Raw genomic sequence first — 22007 nt, 5'->3', positions numbered from 1 at the left:
CCAAATAAATAGATAATTTTGTACAGATTTTTTTTGGACCGCATCCCGCATCCCCCCTATTATCTATTGTTTCTTATGAGAATTACAAGTTTGTTTTACGCGAATTTTGATATACGCGATGCCTGTTGGAACACATCTATCGCATAAATCGAGAATTACCTGTATGTAATAAAACACTATCATTCAAACCAAAAAAAATGTGCCTGAATTTTTCATATATTGAATATTAAATATTTCATCAGTCTAGAAAGATGAAATATATGTGGACTCCTTATCTCTAATTGTTACTCTCAAAGTTCTTCCAGTTAGGAAATCCTTCATCCATTCCAGCAATTTTCCTTTTATTCCCCCTATATCTTCCAGTTTTCTTATTAATTTTCCATGTGAAACTTTATCAAATGCTTTTTTTTTAAATCTAAAAATATGTCTATGACTCTAGAGTAAAAGCATATAAGGTTTGTTACACATGATCTTTCTTTTGTAAAGCCATATTGTCTTTCATTGATTATATTTTTTTCTTCCAAATGTTTGGTCCATCTTTCTTTGATCACACATTCACATATTTTAGCTATTGTACTTGTTAGGGACACTGGCCTGTAATTTGTTGAGTTCTCCTTATTTCCCCCCTTATATATTGGCACAATATTGGCTTTTTCCAGTCTTCTGGTACTTTTCTCTTTTCAATAGAACATTGTATTATATTGTATACCTTATTTGCCAGCTCTTCCCTACACTCTTTCAATATCCAATTTGTGTGTGTGTGTGTGTTTGTGTGAGCTTGTAGGTAGGTGTCACATGTATGTATTCACTACTAATCTTCCTTTAATCTTAGCATGCACAACCATTCTTCCTTGCTCCCAAAGATTTCCTTTTTTGTATTAGACAGTTTTCATAATGAACTTGCTTTTTGTAATGTTCTTCTTTTCACCTTTAGGCTATGCTTTCCTCTTGAAATTATTGATATTTCACATTGATTTATGTACTTTCCTCAGATATGCCGGCAGAAGGGAGTTACCAGACAGCTTGAAAGTGCTCTTCCGTTCAGTAGCCATGATGGTGCCAGATTATGTGATGATTGCCAAGATTGTCCTCTTCTCTATTGGTTTCATTGAAGCTGACAGGTTAATATGACCTTTTTCTATTGTAACTAGAGATATGAAATGAGAAGTAAGGGGTATTTAGAAAGGCCAATGATAGGTAAAGATGAATTTTGTATAGTCTAAGTGTAAAGTTGGAATATTGTTTTACCAACGGTTGCCAAGGATGATAAAAGTTTCATAATTGCACTGGATTTTATTTTAAATTTTGGCTTTTCACACAGGTGGCTCACTTTACTATTTATGATCTTAGATTACCTTCCAATGATATTGTAGTGATTTGCATAGAGTAGTGTTAAATCAATTTTTATTTTGGATACTTTAGAGTTGTGTGATTATTACAGTTTGGCAAGAAAAATCATTGATACATATCGGCTGTGCTCAGAGCAACTGTCCACACAACACCATTATGATTATGGCATGAGAGCAGTGAAGGCTGTTCTGCAGGCAGCCAACAACCTACGACTCCTCATGCCTGATGTACCAGAATCCCAGGTTGTTCTAAGAGCTATCAGAGAGGTTAATCTACCCAAATTTGTAGCTCAGGTAAGTATTTTTGTTGGTGTATGTGTGGACATTTTAATCATAAAATGCTTAAAAGATGGCATGTCTTACATGTATTTTATATGTGTTTTATATGTACTAATATCTATTTTTTCTTTTGATTAGAAGAAATAAAATTGAAGCACTGTTGACCAGGGGCAGTAAAACACAAGGTAGAAAAGTTAAATTTGTCACAAAATGAGAGGAATCAAGCAAGTGCAAAATTTGTTCTAGATTAAATTAAGTTGTAAGTGGTGGTTTTAGTGGATTGCAATGTAACATTGTTATTTTCATTCCTGCTTGATGACATATCTTATTTGCTGCAGGATGTGCCACTTTTTGAGGGGATTGTCCAGGATCTGTTTCCTTCTGAAAAGGACAGTACCATTACTATAGATCCAGCCCTAATGACTGCCATACAGAAGACACTACAAGAGAACAACTTACAAGTAAGACAATAATTTATTATACATACTTTGTATGTGAAGACTAAGTGAGATTTGAAGGAAGTAAAGAATACCAAACTAATATTAATGAACTTGAAATATTCAAGATAGTAGATTTGTGAAAGAGACTGGATAAGTAATAAGAATAGGTCTTTACCATGAGAGAAAGGTTATCCCCTCAGAATTAATATTGAACTTGCAGACAGAAACAGAGAGAGATTCTGACAAGAGAATACAAGTTTTTATTACATAATTAGTACTTAGTAATTTAGTTGTTCTTCGTAGGAAGAAATGTGAGTATCAGATGTATATAAGAGTTGGGGTAAGTTTGATATGAGGGTATATTGCACTATTAATGGAAAAACTTTACTGAGAAATTGTGTTTAAATCTCAAAGGGAAGAGTGTGTGTCAGAAATGTCTCTCATGGGAAAAGCTACCTATAACACATTTAGAGTCATGTTAAGTTAGCCCTTTAATATGAGTTGAAGTAGTGATAGAAAACAGTTACAGCCAGCTCTGTTTTTCCACTTTTGATGGTGAAACAAGGTAGAATTCATATTTGTTTTATTTCACTCACCAAAATCTCACTTATAATATTTTCATTGGTATTGCATGAGAAAAATAGACATGTGATATGAGTTGCCAAGATGGGCTGTCATGCATCAAAACATATTCTCTAATGTTTTTTTTTTTTTTTTGCATGAATAAAGCACTTTATATGATGTGTTTGTTTGATTTCAGACAACAATATATAACTAAATATGGTTTGAAATTTTGGAGGATCAAATAAAGGAACTTAGTTTCCTTCAGCAATATTGACCTGTGTCATAGGTAGCCCATTCTGGGATGGATATTTCCGACCCACAGTCTTACTTTCAGGGTATAAACCTGATTTTTCAGAAATATTTCCCACTAATAGTATGTATGAATATATCATCACACCAGCCAACTCTGTAAATATCATGTAAATCTATGTAAATGAGACAGTGAGAGAAGTGGGAAAATACTTTTACTCTTCATTAAATACTTTTTTTTTTTTATGTTATGTCCCGTACTGCCTGTAGGTGTACTTGAAGACCATGTATGGAAAGTGCTGTTCAGCTTCCACCTATTAGTGGAACAGGCAATTTTATTTATAGTGGTACCCATATTAGGGCCCATATCACCACCCAAGTGCATCTTTGTTGTAACCACCTATGTGATATGTAGGTAACTTTAAACCACTTGACAAATAGCATAGTTTCAAGGCTGTACTTGATAGGATTCGAACATACACATGGATATCTGCCCGAGCCCACACTTACTACCTTATCCACTATGCCACCGCCTCCCTATAAAGTCGGTGCTTGATTAGGTATGATTTTTCCAAAGTCAGGATCATTGAAATTATTTTATTTATACTTTGTATTGTAAATTATTATATTTTGTGCCTCATATATATGAATATCTATTAGATATGTGATCCACTATTAGTTTCTTAATGTTTATTATATGTTGCAGGATGTTGACTGGTTCCGAGAAAAGATGGTACAACTTTACAACATGGTGCTGATACGGCATGGAGTAATAATTGTTGGGGAACCTCTAAGTGGCAAGACAAAAGCCTACCAGGTATGCCCATGCCCTTTTGTATTTTGTCACATTGTTTCTATATCTTATTAATGAAAATGTTAAAGAAAGTATATGAAAAATTAGGTATATACTATATATTTTTTATGTATAGATAAATGTCATGTATGTACATACATACTCACGCTAAAAAATGTTAAATACGGCATTTATGACTTTTTTTTATATTTTGCTGTACATTGTTTGTGCTTTGTATGAGAAGGTTTAGTCATGTTGAATGTTATGTTAAACAAATAATTTTATTTCATTTGCTGTAGTAATTGCTGTAGTGATGTAATTTGATAAATAACCTGTAAAAAGTATTTGAATTGTTAATGTTTTTTTCAGGATGAGAAAACAATTGATAGGGTTTCAATTGTAAATAATTATGCATAATCCATAATCAACAAGTAGATTTACATCATATATGGATTGCTTAGTTTTGAAATATATATTTAGCAGTGTGTGTTGTGTGAGGATAACTAAGGAAATATTAAACTTAACAAAGTAAGTAGATACAGTTGGCTCCCTACTTGGTGAAGACATTTCTTAACCTCTATTTTGACTGAAGCAAGACCTGTCATCTTTTTGTAATGGCAACATTGATTGGCCAAGGCTGCTTTTATGTATATATATATATATATATATATATATATATATATATATATATATATATATATATATATATATATATATATATATATATATATATATATATATATATATATATATATATATATATATATATATATATATATATATATATATATATATATATATATATATATATATATATATATATATATATATATATATATATATATATATATATATATATATATATATATATATATATATATATATATATATATCAAACAAGCCAAATGATGGCTGCATACCACTCTTTGCTGTTTTCCCTCATAACAAAATGTTTATGTTTTAAAAATTCTAAAAGCTTAATTTGAGGAGGTCGGTGAAAACAAATTACAGTTGTGGTAGGGCAACTCTCAAAAAGGAGGTGAAGTAAATTAAGTTGGGAAAGTTAACTTTAGATTCATATATGTATATATATATATATTCATATATGTATATATATATATATATATATATATATATATATATATATATATATATATATATATATATATATATATATATATATATATATCTATATCAAACAAGCCAAATGATGGCTGCATACCACTCTTTGCTGTTTTCCCTCATAACAAAATGTTTATGTTTTAAAAATTCTAAAAGCTTAATTTGAGGAGGTCGGTGAAAACAAATTACAGTGTGGTAGGGCAACTCTCAAAAAGGAGGTGAAGTAAATTAAGTTGGGAAAGTTAACTTTAGATTCATATAAAAGTGCATGGCTCATACACATAAGAGATGCATCCACTTCCTTCACCTCCTCTTATCTCTCACTTCCCCCATCTCTCTTCTTGTTCTTAATCTTACTGCTTTGTTCATTATTTTCCTACACACTAGCTTGCTGTGTGTAACAATAAGAAATTACTATGTACTCTAACATATTGAACATGTCATCGATGAATTCTGGCAAGAAGTGTCTTAACTGAAAAGGGTTTATGGCTGAGGTTGGCAGATAAGTGAAAGTGATACAGCTCTTGTAAATCGGATTAGCATTTTGAGTGGTTGATTGCCATTCACTAGCTTCTCTTGGTTTTATCTGGACTTAGTAGTTTGGAAGAGCAACACACCATAAGCTGACATAGGTTTTGCCTCTGACCATTCTCTCTGACATTTTTTTAAGTAGACTTGACACTTGTATTGCTTCACCCACTGTTATGAATAGTATTTCATTGTGTCCATTCATTACCTCTATTTAGACTGCATGAATGCCACTACTATTATGACTACCTCAACAACAGCAACCTCAAGATATGTCCTATCACCCCTTCCTATTTTGTATACCAATATAATCCTCAGTGCAAACTTACTTCATTTAAGCTACGACTCAGCTGTGCCCTGTTTCCTTCTAAGCATTCCCTCAACAGACTCTGGCGAACACACTGCAGCAGAAGGGCCGGAAGAGGCGTCTGGGCATGTTCAAGGCCATGGCTAAGGGGGTGTCTAGTTTTTTGTTGATATTCTTTGTTGCTCAGTCTGCCCTGAGGATTGTTTGTGATTATTTTGTTTGAAAAATGTATGAAGAATTTTAGTGTGAGAATTGTATGTTAATTCAAGTTTTAGAAGATTCTGCATGTGAGACTATCAGCATTCTTAATTATCTTTAAGAATGACATGCAAAAGAAAAGAGAGAGGTTTTCTCTCAAGTTTGGAATTGTTTAAAAGCTTTCTGTGATATAAACAAAGATACTTTAAATCAATATATACCTGCAGAGAGAAATTGACTTGAAATTGGCTTTGCTAACTAATACCAGAGGGTTTGTCAGTTTGGCAATGTTTCCTCTTCATGACACCAATATGTTCTCTTGCTTCTTTGATACTACCTATCACTTGAGTAGAATGAAAGTTAATTTTTTAATATATGACCTACCTATAGTAATGCATTCATATACTTGTCTTTATGGGTTCATAAGTATTAATATTAACATTACTGCAATTTGTAACCTAGATATAAATTTTGGCACCTCTTCAATAATGCAGTATTTAATTGTTAATTCAGGAAAGGTAACAATGATTGAATTATACTTAATAACACAAACACCAATGGCATTAATATGTAGTTTCAATCATTCAAAACCCAATGGCATTCTGTTGCTTGTTTCTACTTTGCAAGCAATTTCTCTCAGACTTATTTGTTCTCCATATGTATGTTGGGGACCTGAACCATAAAGCTTTAAGCCATGAAAAATTGTGTTAGCTGCAGCTTCAAAGTTACACAGTGTTTGCATCCCATCATTGAGGTTTCTGAGCTGTAGGTATGGTATGCATAAGGCTTCAGCTATTGCTTTGAAGTGATTCAGAAAATACTTTACAGTTGCCATATTCATAAGGGAAAAAAATACCAAATAAAAACTGCATATGCATGACTAAACCAATTCATGGCTCACTTAATAAAGCTGAAGTCATTGACCTTATTGATGATCTGTTAATGTGTTTTTGTGCACAAAAATTGCTAATAAAGTTGTAGTAATTAGGAACATTGAGGGAATATGTAGTTGCTTAGTGGATTTTAAACAGTAAACAAATATACATTTATGATCAGGATGCTGCTTTAATGCTTCCAACTAATTTCTATATAAAATTTGCATAATTTTTCAATACAATCACTTCCCATGGCCTAATTCTGCTCATTCATTTTAGCATTCTCAGCTGTTCCAGCTCTGGTAGATGTCTGATGATAGTCTTTCTTTTATCTTATAATAAGTGAAAAAAAAATAGATGTGTCATTAAAGTTTCTAGGATTACATGTTTCTGCTATTGGTAAAAAATGCATTATCATTTTGTATGCATGATATAAAACTTTCAATAGCCATTAAATCAGCATGAAAATAATGTCCTATATCTAATATGACATTAGATAGACTGACAATGAGATTTTCTTGGCAATTTTAAGAATTATTAGTTTGATTTCTAAAAGTTATTCACCCCATTCTATAAATTGTAAATTTTTTTTACCAATTGCACATATACATAGTACATTATAGTAACTTTAATTATGAGTACATTTCTTTATACATACCTATCACATAACTGCAATGAGAAATTCTGTAGTTACTTTAATGTATCAGAATCTAGGTTAAAATTGAGTCAGTTCAAACGAGTGATAGAAGATATCACCACAGTAATGAATGTGTATAAATAATTGTAGAAGGAAACATCTCAAGAAATATGCTCTTTATTTACCAGTTATTGTCACTTAGACACTTGCCCACTAATAATTGACCTTAGTATTCTTGATTTTGCCCATAGAATTTATATTCCTCCTGTCCCACAGGGGCTAGCAACAGCCTTGGACAAAGTGGGAAGAGAGAGGAAAGTTGGTGAAGAGCAAGGTGTGCAGTATAAAATTATCAACCCAAAAGCACTCAGTTTAGGGCAACTGTATGGAGCATATGATCCTTTCTCTCATGAGTGGTCTGATGGTAAGTTTATATTGTTTTTACATATACAGTTAATTATCAAGAATAAGGCAACCTCAGGACCTGAGAACTGCTAGATTTTAGAAAATTCTGTTTTTTTTATGTATATGTATATGCTGTATATATTTAACAGAAATGGACTACCTGTACAAAAGATTATAGCCTATAGCCCAACACTTGCATGTCACAGAGGAGAGGTTTGTTTGAGTTTTGGAAAACTGATCTTAATGCTCCCAGCAGTTATTGATAATAATATTTACGTTATTGCAGCAAAGAAAGACATTATTTACTCATTGTTACTGATATTTATTGTTAGTTTTATAATAAAAAGAATTAGGGATCATGTGGTACAGTGGAACCAAGCACGCTTTGGGGTCGAAGGTGTCGCCAAGCACACGGGTTCGAATCCTGTCCACAGTCCGAGTGTAATTTGGGCTTCCTCACTCGGGGCAACGGTTTCCTAGCGGGTGGGCTTTGAGATAGGAGGTACCCCAAAAGTATCCCCTTTAGCCCATAAATTCTGGGGTATTTTAAGGACCACCTGTAGTCCAGAATTTTTTGTGGTCTGGCAAACCTCTTGTTCAGAAGTTGTCAGGTTTGGGAGGTTCAGCCTTTATATGATGTACAGTAATCCCCCGCACTTGGCGAATCTCAGCTTGGTGAAATTCACTTTTGGCAGTAGGGTGGTCAATCCCCCGCACTTGGCAAATCTCAGCTTGGTGAAATTCACTTTTGGCAGTAGGGTGGTCACGGAACACCGAGTGCATGCTTGGTGATTTGAATTCAAACTTGGCAGTCCCCTGGCGGATGCACGGCGAACCACGCAGCTCCCCTGTGATGTCAGACCTCTCTCTAAACCTATCAGAATGCAGTGTGAGAATCCCTTTCAGCCATTTTGTTTTTGCTACCTCTTCTGCTAGCGTGGGAACAAATTCTGGCAATTTACCCCCAACATGGCCTCCACCAGCACAACAGGTGATACCAGTGGGGGAAAGGACAATGGTGGTGGCGGCAAGGAAGAAAGTGGGTGAGGGAAATGGGTGGAAAAACAGGAGTACAGATGAGGAAAGCATCACAAATACCTGTTTATTGGTCTGTTTTGTACATGTGTTTTAATATGTGAAAGAAAAAGATCTTATTTCAGCTCAAAAGATGGAATTTTAGGGGTCAAAAGAGAGACTTTGGCAATGACCAAAGACTGATTGAGGCATTTTTTAGGCAATTTATATGGTATAAAGAACTCGTGTTTGGCGAAATTCGCATTTGGCGGTAGTTTTGCCAGACAAATTAATTCGCCAAGTGCGGGGCCTTACTGTATATATATTTAACAAAAAGGGATTACCTTTTAAAGAAGCAGCAAATAAAAATGTTTCAGCTTTTCTATTTTCTGTGTATTCAGCAACGCATTATGTTTGCATTTAACACTACTTCTTTTCTTTGCTGAATCCATAATGGAGCTTTACCATAGCAGATGAATGATTAAATGAGAAGATATGCCTATTAGCTATTGCAAGCAGGAGCAAACACATGATTTTATAGTACACCACCATCACAACATAAACAGTACCTCCCGGAGAGCTGATGTTTCTGGAATATCGATTGCTGGATTTTTGTTTGTCAACTGTAGTAAGTACATATGTGTAATTACATATGCCTAAATTCCTTACTCAGCACAGTAAAACAACCTGCACCTCTTCAGAGATCATTTCCATTTCTCTATAACAGATAAAATTCCTCCACCCTGTGCACATGTGGAAAGTAATCTCAAAGACAAGACCACTGTCTGATCCTCAACATAGTATTCATATCTCATATCCTGTAATTCATGCTTTTTTGTTTTTATTTGAAGTCATTCCAAATCTGTTTTCCAGCTTGTCAGATTCTCTTTCATCAGTGAGGAATTTTACAATACAACCTCTTGCTTTCTGTTGTTATGAACTTGTTGAAATGTATATCTTCTTCCTTGCCATAGTCTTTTTAACAAGACTTTCTTCTTAACCTCATCTTTATTATTCTGACCATTTCATCTATTTAGGGTTAACCAGTATACTTACTTTTTCATATAAAAAACCTGTAAAACTCTATTCTTGTTCGTTTTTTTTTTTTTTTTTTGCTCTTGTCTCCAACTTGAACTGTTGCTAAAGAGGAATGTCAAAGACACCTCCTGTGTAAATTTGAAAGAAAAATTTGGGCTTAATTTTTTTCAGTTAATTTTTTTTATCTAATTGTGTTAGGAAAAAAAATATGCAGCCAGGAAGAGAACCTAGATTTTGAGGAACTGCATTTGCACTATAGTTTCACAATGAGGTGCCTTAATTTTCCGTAACAAATGTACTTTATCAATATATTTGCTTAATTTTGGCTGGTATGAACTACAATCAGGTGTACTGGCAAAGACCTTCCGAGAGATGGCAGTGTCTGGAAGTGAAGAGCGAAGATGGCTGGTACTTGATGGACCTGTTGATGCTGTGTGGGTGGAGAATCTCAACACAGTTCTTGATGACAATAAAAAGCTATGCCTTATGTCTGGGGAAATTATCCAGGTAGGTTAAATGAGACAGCTGTTTTATATTTAATCTATATTTGTGCATACAGTCAGCAACATTTGTAGACTGAAACTCCCAGTGGCATGAGTTTCATATTGCACAAACTAGCAACTTGCTTCTTTACTATCTAAAAAAAAACACTGCCAGGAGGAAATAACTACTGTGGAGACTCAATACTCGAACTTAATTAGTTCCAAATGGTTGTTTGAGTATTAAAAAGTTTGACTATTGATACCTATAAATCAAGGAATTCGTTCTAATCTTAGCAAAACCTCAAGTTTATGTAAATTTCAATGTATTTTTTTTAACAATTTTGATTTGTATTTACCGTAAGTGAAGGCTGGTGATGGATATCTTAGAAGAGGAAGGGAGAAGGATGGGGAGGGGGAAGGAGGTCACCAAAGGATAAGTCACCATCCAAAGTCACCATCCATGAAAATGTCTTTGTAACTTTTCTAGTGTGATTCTTGTGAATCCACTAAAGGAGTGCTGTGGCTCACTAACACTTGCACTCTCACCAGATTCCTTATTTCATCACTAATAAGCCTCTTTGGTACCATCGTAAAAGAATGTTGTTTTTTTCAAAACTGCAGCAGGACTAAGGATGTGCACCGACATCCGGTATACTGGTATTATGGGAATAATGGTTATTACCAGTAATGTGGTATCAGAATGGTATAGTGGCAGCTACGAGAAGGAGGATGACAGAGCTTTATATACGACCAAATGTACGGCCATTTGATTACCAGAGGTATTTTCACCACTAATAACCCTTTTGTGTTAATGTAAGTTTAAATATGAAAACTACAGATAGAATGCAGGTGAATGTTATTCTGATGATTGCAGCAGCACAAGTCACAACTGGGGGAGGGGGAAGGGGGATGCCAAGGAGCCTTTGTTTACAAAGGTATTTTTTTGAGTGTTAAATCAAACTTGCATTCGAGTATTGAAAAGTTCGAGTGTTTAGACATTCAAGTATTGAATCTCCACTGTACTTGGGAAATAAGTACAGTTTTTTTAGATCATGCTTTGAGTTTAATTGACATCTTTCCTAGGACATAAGAATGTTAGCAGCAAGGAAGGTAAATGAGTAGACAGAGCATAATCTTCAAAAATTCTCTGATTTTCTTGACTATTCTTCCTATTCATAAACTTATGAGCTTTGCAACATTTTCTGTATGTGTGTTTCTGTCATTAAGCCTGCCAGTAAGTCAGATGCACCATTATAACACTAGTATGCATATTCCTAGAAGAAAAGATATTCTCAGTAAGAAAGAGGGAGGATACATGTTTATTAGTGATTTTATTTTGCACTTCATGCCAGTTTAAAGGAGGGAGATATTATTAGGAAATGTCCTGTTGTGAAGTTCATAGTTGTACATTCAGTGTTATTAGTGTTATAATTCTTACAAACAAAATTGTAGTGCACAAGTTATATAAAACATAATAAGAATGTCATTTTGAAACTGGTACACACAATACTGAATGTACAACTATGGACTCCATACCTATTCAGGACACTGAAGAGAGTAATGTTAAGTTGAATCTTCCAATTTATCACTGGAGCAAATGGGACATTATATCTTCCTCTCATTTTTTTTTGTCTACAATATAGGTATTGATATCCAGCTTGTAGTGGTCTATTATTTCAATGACTTTTTTAGAAAATCTGATAAATTATCTTCATGGTGTCCTTTCACCCTTAACTACCATATATTAGTCCTCTTAATATCCAGTTGAATCTTTGTCTTTGTGATTTGAAACAGAAAGACTAGAATAGGATAGCTCCTACACAATGTTTGTCTACAGTGAAGCTATTGGCCCATCAGTGTAATGCCCTGTCTTATGACATCATGAAAGCAGTGGAAAATATACATCAAGGTTAGATTAGCTGGCTAGAAGGAACTTTCTTTTTGTTGGGGGATCAATGTCTTACCAATTACCTCAAGACTATCATCAAGGCTTTTGGTCAGCCTTGATGGTCCTGTCACTGTTATTATCATTGAATTTCTTTTTTTCAGATGCCAGGAAAAATGAGTGTCATCTTTGAGACTTGTGATTTGGAAGAAGCATCACCAGCAACTGTGTCTCGCTGTGGCATGATTTACATGGAAAGTAAAGAGCTTGGCTGGAGACCACTTAAGGTAAAACAAATAAAGAATATAGACCATGAGATTTGTCACTTAAGTCATAGTTGGATGAACACTAAACATTAGTAATAACTTAGTGGTAGATCACATTGAAAACAACACAGAATCACATCATTAACTTCTTAGCTATATTTGAAAAAAAAAAAAAATGGTAACATAGATATTTCAGGAATCTCCTATTCCATTAGACGACCAAGGAATTATGAAACAAGAAACTATTTTCTTATAATTTCTTTTCTCTTTTTCTTCCTTTTCAATAATTTGTATTTTATATGTTTTTTTTTTATGGAAGCATTCCACACACAGAATTGTCAAAGACCAAGAAATTGAAAGTTCCAAAATCAAATGCTAATGCTAACACCCAACTACCATAGTGTGGAGAGCAAATTATCCCAAAATGAACTTTTTTATTTTGGAGAAGCTTTGATTCTTTTGATATGATTTGTAGATAAGTTAACAGATAATTATTTGGGTAATTAGATTCACAAAAAAAGTTTTTACTCTAAAAATTATTTATTCATAACTTCTATCTTTACGTATTTAGATGGAATTGGTCTGAATTTATGGTAGTAAGGTAAATATATTGCATGAAACTTTTTATTTTCACCAGTACATAAAAAAGAACATACAACATACTCCTCACTCACAACATTAGCATCACATTAGTCATAGACTGGGTCTTCTCAATTCACAGCTTGATATCTACCAACATTTACAGGTAATCTGTTGTTACATGTTCTAAATTTTGCCGGAAAAATTGTCATTATTTGAGAATTTCATTAATGTTTCAGTCCCTGTTCTACAGCTTTTTATATTTCAATTTAGAAGACTGCCTTGGCCACTTGCATCTTTAGTAATGCCCAACTTTACCCTATCTTACCATTTTGGTAAACTGTATGAATCTTTAACAATGTTTTTCTTTTTCACCAGGACTCTTACCTAGCAAGTCTACCTGGAGCAGTAAAGCCAGAAGTGAGACAGATGATGGACCATGTGATAGAGTGGCTTCTTCCTCCACTCTTGAAGTTTGTGATGAACAGATGTAAATTTATGATTCAGACTTCAGAGCTTCATCTTTTCCAGGTACAAACAATTTTTATTTTGAAAAATCCACAAACAAAACAGAACCAGCAGCAGGCTTGGACCCCCAATAACCTCACTTATCCTTTAGCCATTCACATTGATAACTCCCAGCAACATAGTCCAAAGCTGTTTGTAATTATATTTAGTGATGCTTTTTTGTTATTATGGATTACCTGGGAGGCAATAAGTTGAGTGAAAACTTCAAATAGTTCCCTTGTCATAAAATTCATTACCTGCTTATTCAAAGAATTCATTATTTTTTGTAAACTTTCATGGAAACTAATTTGTATTTTATAATGATGGACATGTACTTTTGCTTATATTTTGTTGTCAAAGCATGACAGACAGTGACAGCTACACATCACTATGGGTGCTGCCATCTGCCAATTAGTCTGTTTGAAAGGAAAAGATGCACAGAGTAGAGTTGCTTAACTTCATTGACCCTTAAGGGGAGTGTCTGGTTTAGATCAGTGTTGTCATATGTCTAGTAAATATGCATGAAACACTCTGATTTTGTTGTGAAGTCTTGGGAACATGTACATCAATATTAGACATTCATCCCCATTCTAGTCCCCAACCTCACCATGCAATTATAATTGCAACTAAAACTTATGAGTGTTATTCTGGCATTATTATTTGCTCCATAACCTTCATTTTCCTGTGGCAAAGACACGTTATAATGTTTCGACGTCGGTAGATTTTTTATTTCATATTTTGTTTTTGTTTTATGAATTTTTTTCAGAATGATTTTTTTTTACTTTTTTTTTACCAAAAATATTAGTACAAAATTCCAGGTCACATATATAAAAAAAATAGCGACATGAATTGAAATAAGTATTCTTCTCCTTTTTAGTTTTTGTTTCATTGAAATCAAGCTAAAATGGGTTTTAGAATAGATTATAGAAGGGGAATAACTTATGTTTTGAGATACGGGCTGATAAAGTTTATCGATTGATCTTGGTCCCCTTATAACACACTAGGAAGTTTATTCAGGTTTACTATATGTTATTTTTTATTATCTACAATCAATTAGATGTATTTCTAAGCACATCAGGCTTCTAGTCTCCTCCTGTCAATGATATGTTTGTCCTGAAGATGCTTTTCTTCCAACGTCAAGCTCTCACTTTTTCTGGTTGTGATGTGTTCTTGAAGTTGCATTTTGTGCAGTGCATAGTTATGGTGTTCTTGTATACATCAGGCTTGAAACTGTAGTCAAAGGCAGGGTCTGGGCATGAATAACGAGAGGAAAGAAGATTTTTCAGCCTCCTTTTCGGCAGCATGACAAGCTCATCGTCACTTTCCACATCTTCATTTCCTTTCTCAATCTTTTGTAGAAGAGCTTCTCTAATTGTGAGTAATGAGGGCTTTTCTTCTTCATTTCCTTGTCTTTGTTCTGCGTGGAATGTGGTGAGCTGTGGTGTGGCGGTGGTGAGGGTGGTGGTGGTGGGTGACACGAAGATGTGTACTGGAGCATTTGAGGTGTCAGGTTCAACCCGCTCTTTTTATTCTTTGAGCTTCCATACTCATATTCCAGGTGTCCTTCCTCTGCTTATTCCTCTTAGACACCTGTCCCATGGTTGGAAGTAGGTGAAAAGCAAGATGCAGTAAATAAATTACGTGCTGTTTAGCAGAGTGAAGGGTGGGTAGCGAGAGACGCAGCAACAACCTCTCTCTCTGATAGCTTTCCCCCTACTGAGTCTCGCTGGTGCCTTGGATGACGCCACCCATAGACTTCCAGTGTTGCTGTATCATATCCACCAAAAAAAGTTAAGATTTTTGCCTTGTTTTTCGTAGTTTTTCAGAAAAAAACTGATTCTGCTGATGTAAACAAACACACGTGGTGGAGTAAGGGACCTTTAAATGACATTTAAACAGAAACCAATGCACGTTTCGCCATAAAACTTTGTGAAATAATAGCTAACGTGGGTAAGTATACGTGGTATACCTTCCACATATTTTTTTTCCACAAAAAAACATTATTTTTCATATTTTCTCGGTCTCTAAACCGGACGCTCCCCTTAAGACAATTTTGGTTCAGGTGATTATGAATTACTGCTGTACAAGTGGAGCGATATGTTTAGACAGGCTACAGTGTTTCTGGCTGTAAGGCAGGGATGATAGTGCATGTAGTCCCATAATATTCATTGTTTTATTGTTAATTTTGTTCAAGGCATTCAGTGGGCACCATAAACTGATTTTCTCTTTTTTATTAATCTCGTCTCCTACAGTGAAATTAAATATCATGTTTTATGTTTTACTGAATACTGTTTCATCATCATGTGCAGGCTATAGTTATAGATTATTTCTTCAAGAGATGTTATTTGAATTCAAGCCATATACTCTATAGACACTGTGACTATATTATTCATACCTCCAATTGTTTCTGATTTTCTTTTTTCATCCTTAGTCATTTACACGATTGCTGGATGCACATCTGGATGAAGTGAGAGAAGCTGACAAGCCTCTAGGACCTAAAATTTCTGAAGACAAACTGACATACCTCTTGCAATATGTCATCACTTTTGTTTTTCCATGGAGTTTGGGCTCCACTATCACAGGTGAGCAGCTAGGACAAATTAAATGTAAACTCAGAGATGGCAGAAATATGTACCTTATGAATTTTTTAGTTATCGTACAATTGTACTCAAGTGATGTACAAATAGAGCATGTTTATCTTATTCTGCAAATCATATCTTTCTCATTTAATTATATAGCACCAGTTTATCTACCAGAGAAAAGTAAAGGAAAAAGTTGAGGTCTGCCCTTGTCTAATGCTCTCCTATATAGTATGTTTGTGATCCTGTTAGAACATAAAGTTACATCTCTCTCTCTCTCTCTCTCTCTCTCTCTCTCTCTCTCTCTCTCTCTCTCTCTCTCTCTCTCTCTCTCTCTCTCTCTCTCTCTCTCTCTCTCTCTCTCTCTCTCTCTCTCTCTCTCTCTCTCTCTCTCTCTCTCTCTCTCTCTCTCTCTCTCTCTCTCTCTCTCTCTCTCTCTCTCTCTCTCTCTCTCTCTCTCTCATTGTACATTTTATCTTGAAAAATTAAGTTTGACAAGAATCATGGAACTTAAGCCCTTTCTTCGTCATTATTTATGTGTGGAGTTGTACTAGAATTTGCTATGCATACTAGCAGTTCAAACGAAATCTAACTAATCATGCCATTGGGATCTCCTTGTATTTCATGTATTATTAATTAATTCAGTCATTTTAACTTGAATGCCAGGGGCCAGTCGCCGCATGTTTGACCAGTTCTACCGCAAGCTTCTTCAAGGCAAAGTGGATGGTTCTCCAAAGCCAGAAAGCTTTAAGCTTACAAAAGGGTAAGTATTACTATACTATAAGTCTTTATTTGCCAAATTTGATATAGTTATGAACAAAGAAATGATTTTGATCCACATGAGAGTCATCATTCACAACAGCTACAAAGTGACTTACTTGTGGCATATTTTTTTTCTTTTCTTTAATTTCCTAGAAATGTTTTATTATGTTCAAGGTCTAGCTGAATTGATATTTCAGTTTTCAAGATCAGATTTTACTTAAATAGGAAATTATTTCCATTTATGTTAGATTGGCTTAAAACATGATGGAGAAAACATACAGGAAATTACTGGAAATCATTTTTCTACTCACAATTATATACAAATATAAAATATAATGCATTGTATACTCTTAATGATAAAGATTGTATTCTAGTAATGGAAGAAAAGTCACTATCTCTGAAATGTGCACCCAATGATGATGTGGTAGGATGACCATAAAAAAAACTTCTTGTTGCCACACTTAGATGTTTGTGAGCAGCTCTTTCTGACTGTCAAACATGGGTAAAACTGGAGCCCAACATGCATCCACCCTCTTCTGTAACTAAAGAAGTACCAAAAATATAGGCATTACAGGAAAAGTGTCTACTCTCTCTGAGTTGCCAGCCAGAGATGATGGGAGCAATTTGTTTTATTTTGTATCTTTTCAGTTACCTTCATTCGCCATAAACTCTCACTTCATCACTGAACGTAATGTGCTTGTTACACTTAGTTGCTACTTTTTTTTTTTTTTATACTTTACTCTTGCTTAGCTTAATTTTCATAGTTGCTTTTTACTTTTTTCACCATGCTTTCTTCTTTTTCATCTGTGCAGCATTACACAAAGTAGCTTTCCAAGTAAGTGTGTTTCATCCTTCTTTTCAGAAGGTTTCAGAAGTGAGTTGGACATGTGTCATTAGAAAGTGCCTCTTGCTTAAGATCCATGGTCAGACAAAAGAAATTTGGCTAAATAAATTTCAAGTTACATGCTAGCTCCAGGTACACTGTCACCATTTGGTGACAGTGTACCTGGAGCTAGCATGTAACTTGAAGTTTGGCTCTCAAGTCAAAGCATAAAATTGCCTGAGCAACAGGTCATATCTCAGATGACTTGTAAGTTCATAGCTTAAGGTTCAGTTATACCAGAAATTTTCCACTTTGTTAGACAAAAGACTGCATTATATGATGCATAATATTTATGTATTTTCAGGATGTTGCCTCCAGAGAGTGGTTTAGTATATGACTTCATATATGAAAAGGAGACACAACGTTGGTTATCGTGGCATGACATCATTAATCAAGAGCGTCTCTCCATTCCCTCTGATGCACAGGTTTGATGTGTTTGCTCTTAGAAAAATTTCTTTCCTTTGCATCATGATAATATATATATATATATATATATATATATATATATATATATATATATATATATATATATATATATATATATATATATATATATTTATTTATTTATTTATTTTTTTTTTTTTTTTTTTTTTTTTTTTTTTGTCAATAAAGTGGCAACAAATTTTGATTTTTATATTATTTGTCATAATAAAAGTTTCCTTGCCATTAACTGTTAATTTTCCATGTTCACTAATGAGTAACAATAAGCAGAAAGGATTGGTGATGAATTTACTTAATGCTCATCTTTGGTTACTGTAGTAGTGAATGTCAATGAATGTGTCATGGTGATACACTAGGCAGCTTTACCCTTTCCTAGAAAATCTTCCAAGCTGTCCATAGGAATTTTTTTTTTTTTTTTTTTTTTTTCTTATTAGATGATTCATCCAGAGACTAGGCTTTGTTTGAGTATTGGTGCATGTCATACAAAGTGTGTAATCAAGTGTGATGGATTTTATGTTTCATTTTTCATTCATGTGTACTTTTGTCAAAATTAAGCATTTTAACAAATGGTTTCTTTAATTTAGTGTAAGTATGTAAGCCACAACAATAATGCTCATAGACTACCCTCATCTACATTCTTTGGACACTTAGTCACTGTACCTCTCTCAATGACGTACAATGCTATCACTACTCCACAAGTGCGTTTTCCCAGTAGCTTTTACCATCACCTAATGTCTCCAGTGTTATGGTAATTCATTTTGGCAGAGAGAATCACCTCTTGTAGCCGTAGTTCCATTATAGATAATTAATGAATGTTCATTAGTGATAGTAACATATGTATTGTCACCTAATATATTTTTGATATGAGAAAAGTTATATCTCCAAACATGTGTCCACGATACAGAAATGAAATGTTAGTGCATGGTGTAATAACATTTCAGGTGTCACAGTTGATGATTCCTACAGCAGAGACTGCACGCCAAGAATTCTTCTTGAGAAGCTGTATAGATCATGATGTGCCTATGCTTTTAATTGGTCCCACTGGTACTGGCAAGACTGCCCTCACAAATACAGTCTTGACTCATCTCCCGAAGGACAAATTTATTGTAAATACTGTGCACTTCTCAGCTAGGACCTCAGCTGGTCAGGCTCAGGACATTATTATGTCTAAAGTAGACAGGTGAGTAAGTTTTATTCTGTGAAAGTTGTTTTGCAAAATGGTTAGAAATATATTGTACAAAGTCGGTATTTCAAAAATGCTTCTAAAGTTTCTGATGATCTCATGCATCATGTCTTTTGAGAAAATATCTGTGGTAACCTTGTTAGCTTGTCAGTGACTCCTTAACCTCTTCAACATGATGACACATATTTTACATCATTGAAGCCCTCCTGACATATCTGATGATGCATATATTGCATCATGGCTGCTTTCTGCTAAGATGATGTGTTTTCTTTCTCAGATACTGTATGAGATCTCTCAGAATGTAGGTCATATATGATACAATGGCATACTTGACATTAATTACTATTACTACGATATATGACTTATATCAGGATAAGTACTGATGTACTATGCTGGAAATAACTATTCTATTTCCTTATTTCTTTATGGTACCAATAGATTAGTCTGCCATAAAATCAACATTTTCTCTCGTTTGTCATCTTCAAAATTCGTCTTGAGAAGGCAGACATTTTTTCACTAAAATTTTCCTGGGTTTATTTCTTATTATTGAGAAATCACTTAATTACCATCATTATTACTTCCCTAGTGGAGAGAGAGAGAGAGAGAGAGAGAGAGAGAGAGAGAGAGAGAGAGAGAGAGAGAGAGAGAGAGAGAGAGAGAGAGCTGCCTCTGAGGCAAGTATCTCCCCACCCCCAACCAACCCGGATATGTCACCAGGAGCCATTTTCTGTTGCCTGGAATGAAGAGGTTAAGAGAATTAGCCATTAGTGTGGAAAGGATGTAGGAAAAATATTTTTAAAAACTTAGGCAAGTATATAAAATAAACCAATTCATTGGATGAGGCCAAAATAAAAAGAGATTGCAAATGCATTTAAATAGTGAAATTCATTTGGTAAGCTAGATATAAAAAGATGTCAAGCACACTATAATATATCATGGGAAATTATTACTATAGAAAGAACAAGAAAGATGATATTATGTGATTGGATTCCTTAACCTCAAAAACTATATTAGAAGACAAGAAGGGTCAGTCTACTTCAGGGCCTGAGAGTAGAGAATGTTAGCTCTACAAAACTATAGTATAATAATCCTGTTTGCCACAAGGCTCAGTGTCAGCCCCCATTATGTTTCGGATTCATGTAAATGACATTCACATTGGGGTAAAGAGTTATATAAATTTATTTGCTGATGATGCAAAACTGCTAAGAGTTATCAAAACCAGAGAGGACTGTCTGCTGTTGCAAGAAGATATAAACAAGATCTATGAGTGGAGCAAAAAGTGGAAATTGGAGTTTAATACCAAGAAATGTCACATAATGGAAATAGGGAAAAGTAAGAGAAAACCGGTATAGAACTATTTGATGGGAGAAGAACAAATAATGAAGACTAAAGAAAAAAGATCTGGGAGTGATCAGACAGAAAAACCTGAGCTACAAAAAATACATAAGGAAGATATATGGACTATCATGTAAAATGTTGACTAATATAAGAGTGGCATTTCAATACATGGACAAAGATATGATGGAAAAAAATCATAACAAGCATGATACACCCAAGGCTAGAATACGTACCAGTGGTGTGGTCTCCGAGCTCTAAAAAGGATATAAGAAAATTGGAAAGGATACAGAAGATTGCTACAAAGATGATGCCAGAATTAAAGGACCTAACATATGAAGAACAACCGAAGGAAATTGGACTGCCAACCTTACAAAATGGAAAAGAATGTGGGGACCTAATAATAATTTACAAGATAGTCAATGGCATTGAAAAGATAGACAAAGAAGACCTGTTGCTGGTGACAGAAGATGGAAGGACAAGAGGACATGAAAAGAAGATCAGGATAAGACACTGTGTGAAGAATATTGGAAAATACTGTTTTCCACACAGAATGGTGGAAAAATGGAATGCATTGGATAATGAAGTTGTTACAGTACATAATGTGCATAACTTTAAGGAAAAAATAGATAAATGGAGATGTGGAAACAGGACACTCTGAGCCCCGCTCGAACCTTTTAAAATACAACTAGGTAAATACATATGATAAAAGACCTAAGCCCAGTTGGCTTTGGGAAATTTCCAAAGAAAATAATCTAAGGAGAGCAGTAGAGGAGAAGACAAGTTTTTACTGGAAAGGCAAAGATGTGAGACTTAGAAATTGGTTTATAAGGTAGGAGGGCAAAAGGAAACAGTATAACAGTGGAAGAGGAAGAATATTAAAAGTCATCTTTGAAACTCTACACCCAGTTTCTCACAGATCTTAACTCACACCAATATTGACCACTGTTTCTCTTGTCTGGAGCCCAGCTTAGTGAAGCCTATGATCTGAACTACAGTTGCAAGCATTAACGACTTTCTTTTACAAAATAACGTGACAATACACACCGTTAACATTCCCACAAGTGTATCACTGCTGATTTTATAGACTTTACTGCTCAAACACATACATTCTATGTAATATTGGCCTTCCAGCCATTTGTGTAACATCAAAAAAAATCAAGCATGTTTTTATTTCAGTATAGGAATTGATGAGAATTTGCATTTTTCTTGCAGAAGAAGAAAAGGAGTGTTTGGTCCAGCCATGGGCAGAAAATATGTTGTGTTTGTTGATGATGTCAACCTACCACAAAAAGAGATGTATGGTG

At 34.4% G+C, this 22007-nt stretch overlaps 1 protein-coding gene across 5 annotated transcripts in view; it reads left to right on the top strand.

The window, feature by feature from the left end:
* Positions 1–22007, top strand: part of LOC123519062 (dynein axonemal heavy chain 3-like) — a 386884-nt gene that overhangs the window by 294287 nt on the left and 70590 nt on the right. For all 5 annotated transcript variants that reach the window (XM_045280233.1, XM_045280235.1, XM_045280232.1 and 2 more), the window contains 13 exons: positions 993–1121; positions 1442–1643; positions 1967–2089; positions 3588–3698; positions 7618–7765; positions 10145–10305; positions 12330–12452; positions 13389–13541; positions 15949–16099; positions 16763–16859; positions 18046–18166; positions 19124–19362; positions 21916–22007. The exon at positions 21916–22007 is cut by the window's right edge and continues 92 nt beyond it. In XM_045280233.1, coding sequence (XP_045136168.1) covers positions 993–1121; positions 1442–1643; positions 1967–2089; positions 3588–3698; positions 7618–7765; positions 10145–10305; positions 12330–12452; positions 13389–13541; positions 15949–16099; positions 16763–16859; positions 18046–18166; positions 19124–19362; positions 21916–22007 — 1850 coding nt within the window. The remainder of the gene's footprint in view (positions 1–992; positions 1122–1441; positions 1644–1966; positions 2090–3587; positions 3699–7617; positions 7766–10144; positions 10306–12329; positions 12453–13388; positions 13542–15948; positions 16100–16762; positions 16860–18045; positions 18167–19123; positions 19363–21915) is intronic.

This window comes from Portunus trituberculatus, chromosome 44 (genome assembly GCF_017591435.1).
Source record: "Portunus trituberculatus isolate SZX2019 chromosome 44, ASM1759143v1, whole genome shotgun sequence".
Classification (NCBI taxonomy): Eukaryota; Metazoa; Arthropoda; class Malacostraca; order Decapoda; family Portunidae; genus Portunus; species Portunus trituberculatus.
Note: the sequence above shows the minus strand (reverse complement) of the source record. Positions and strands in the feature narration are given on the sequence as shown.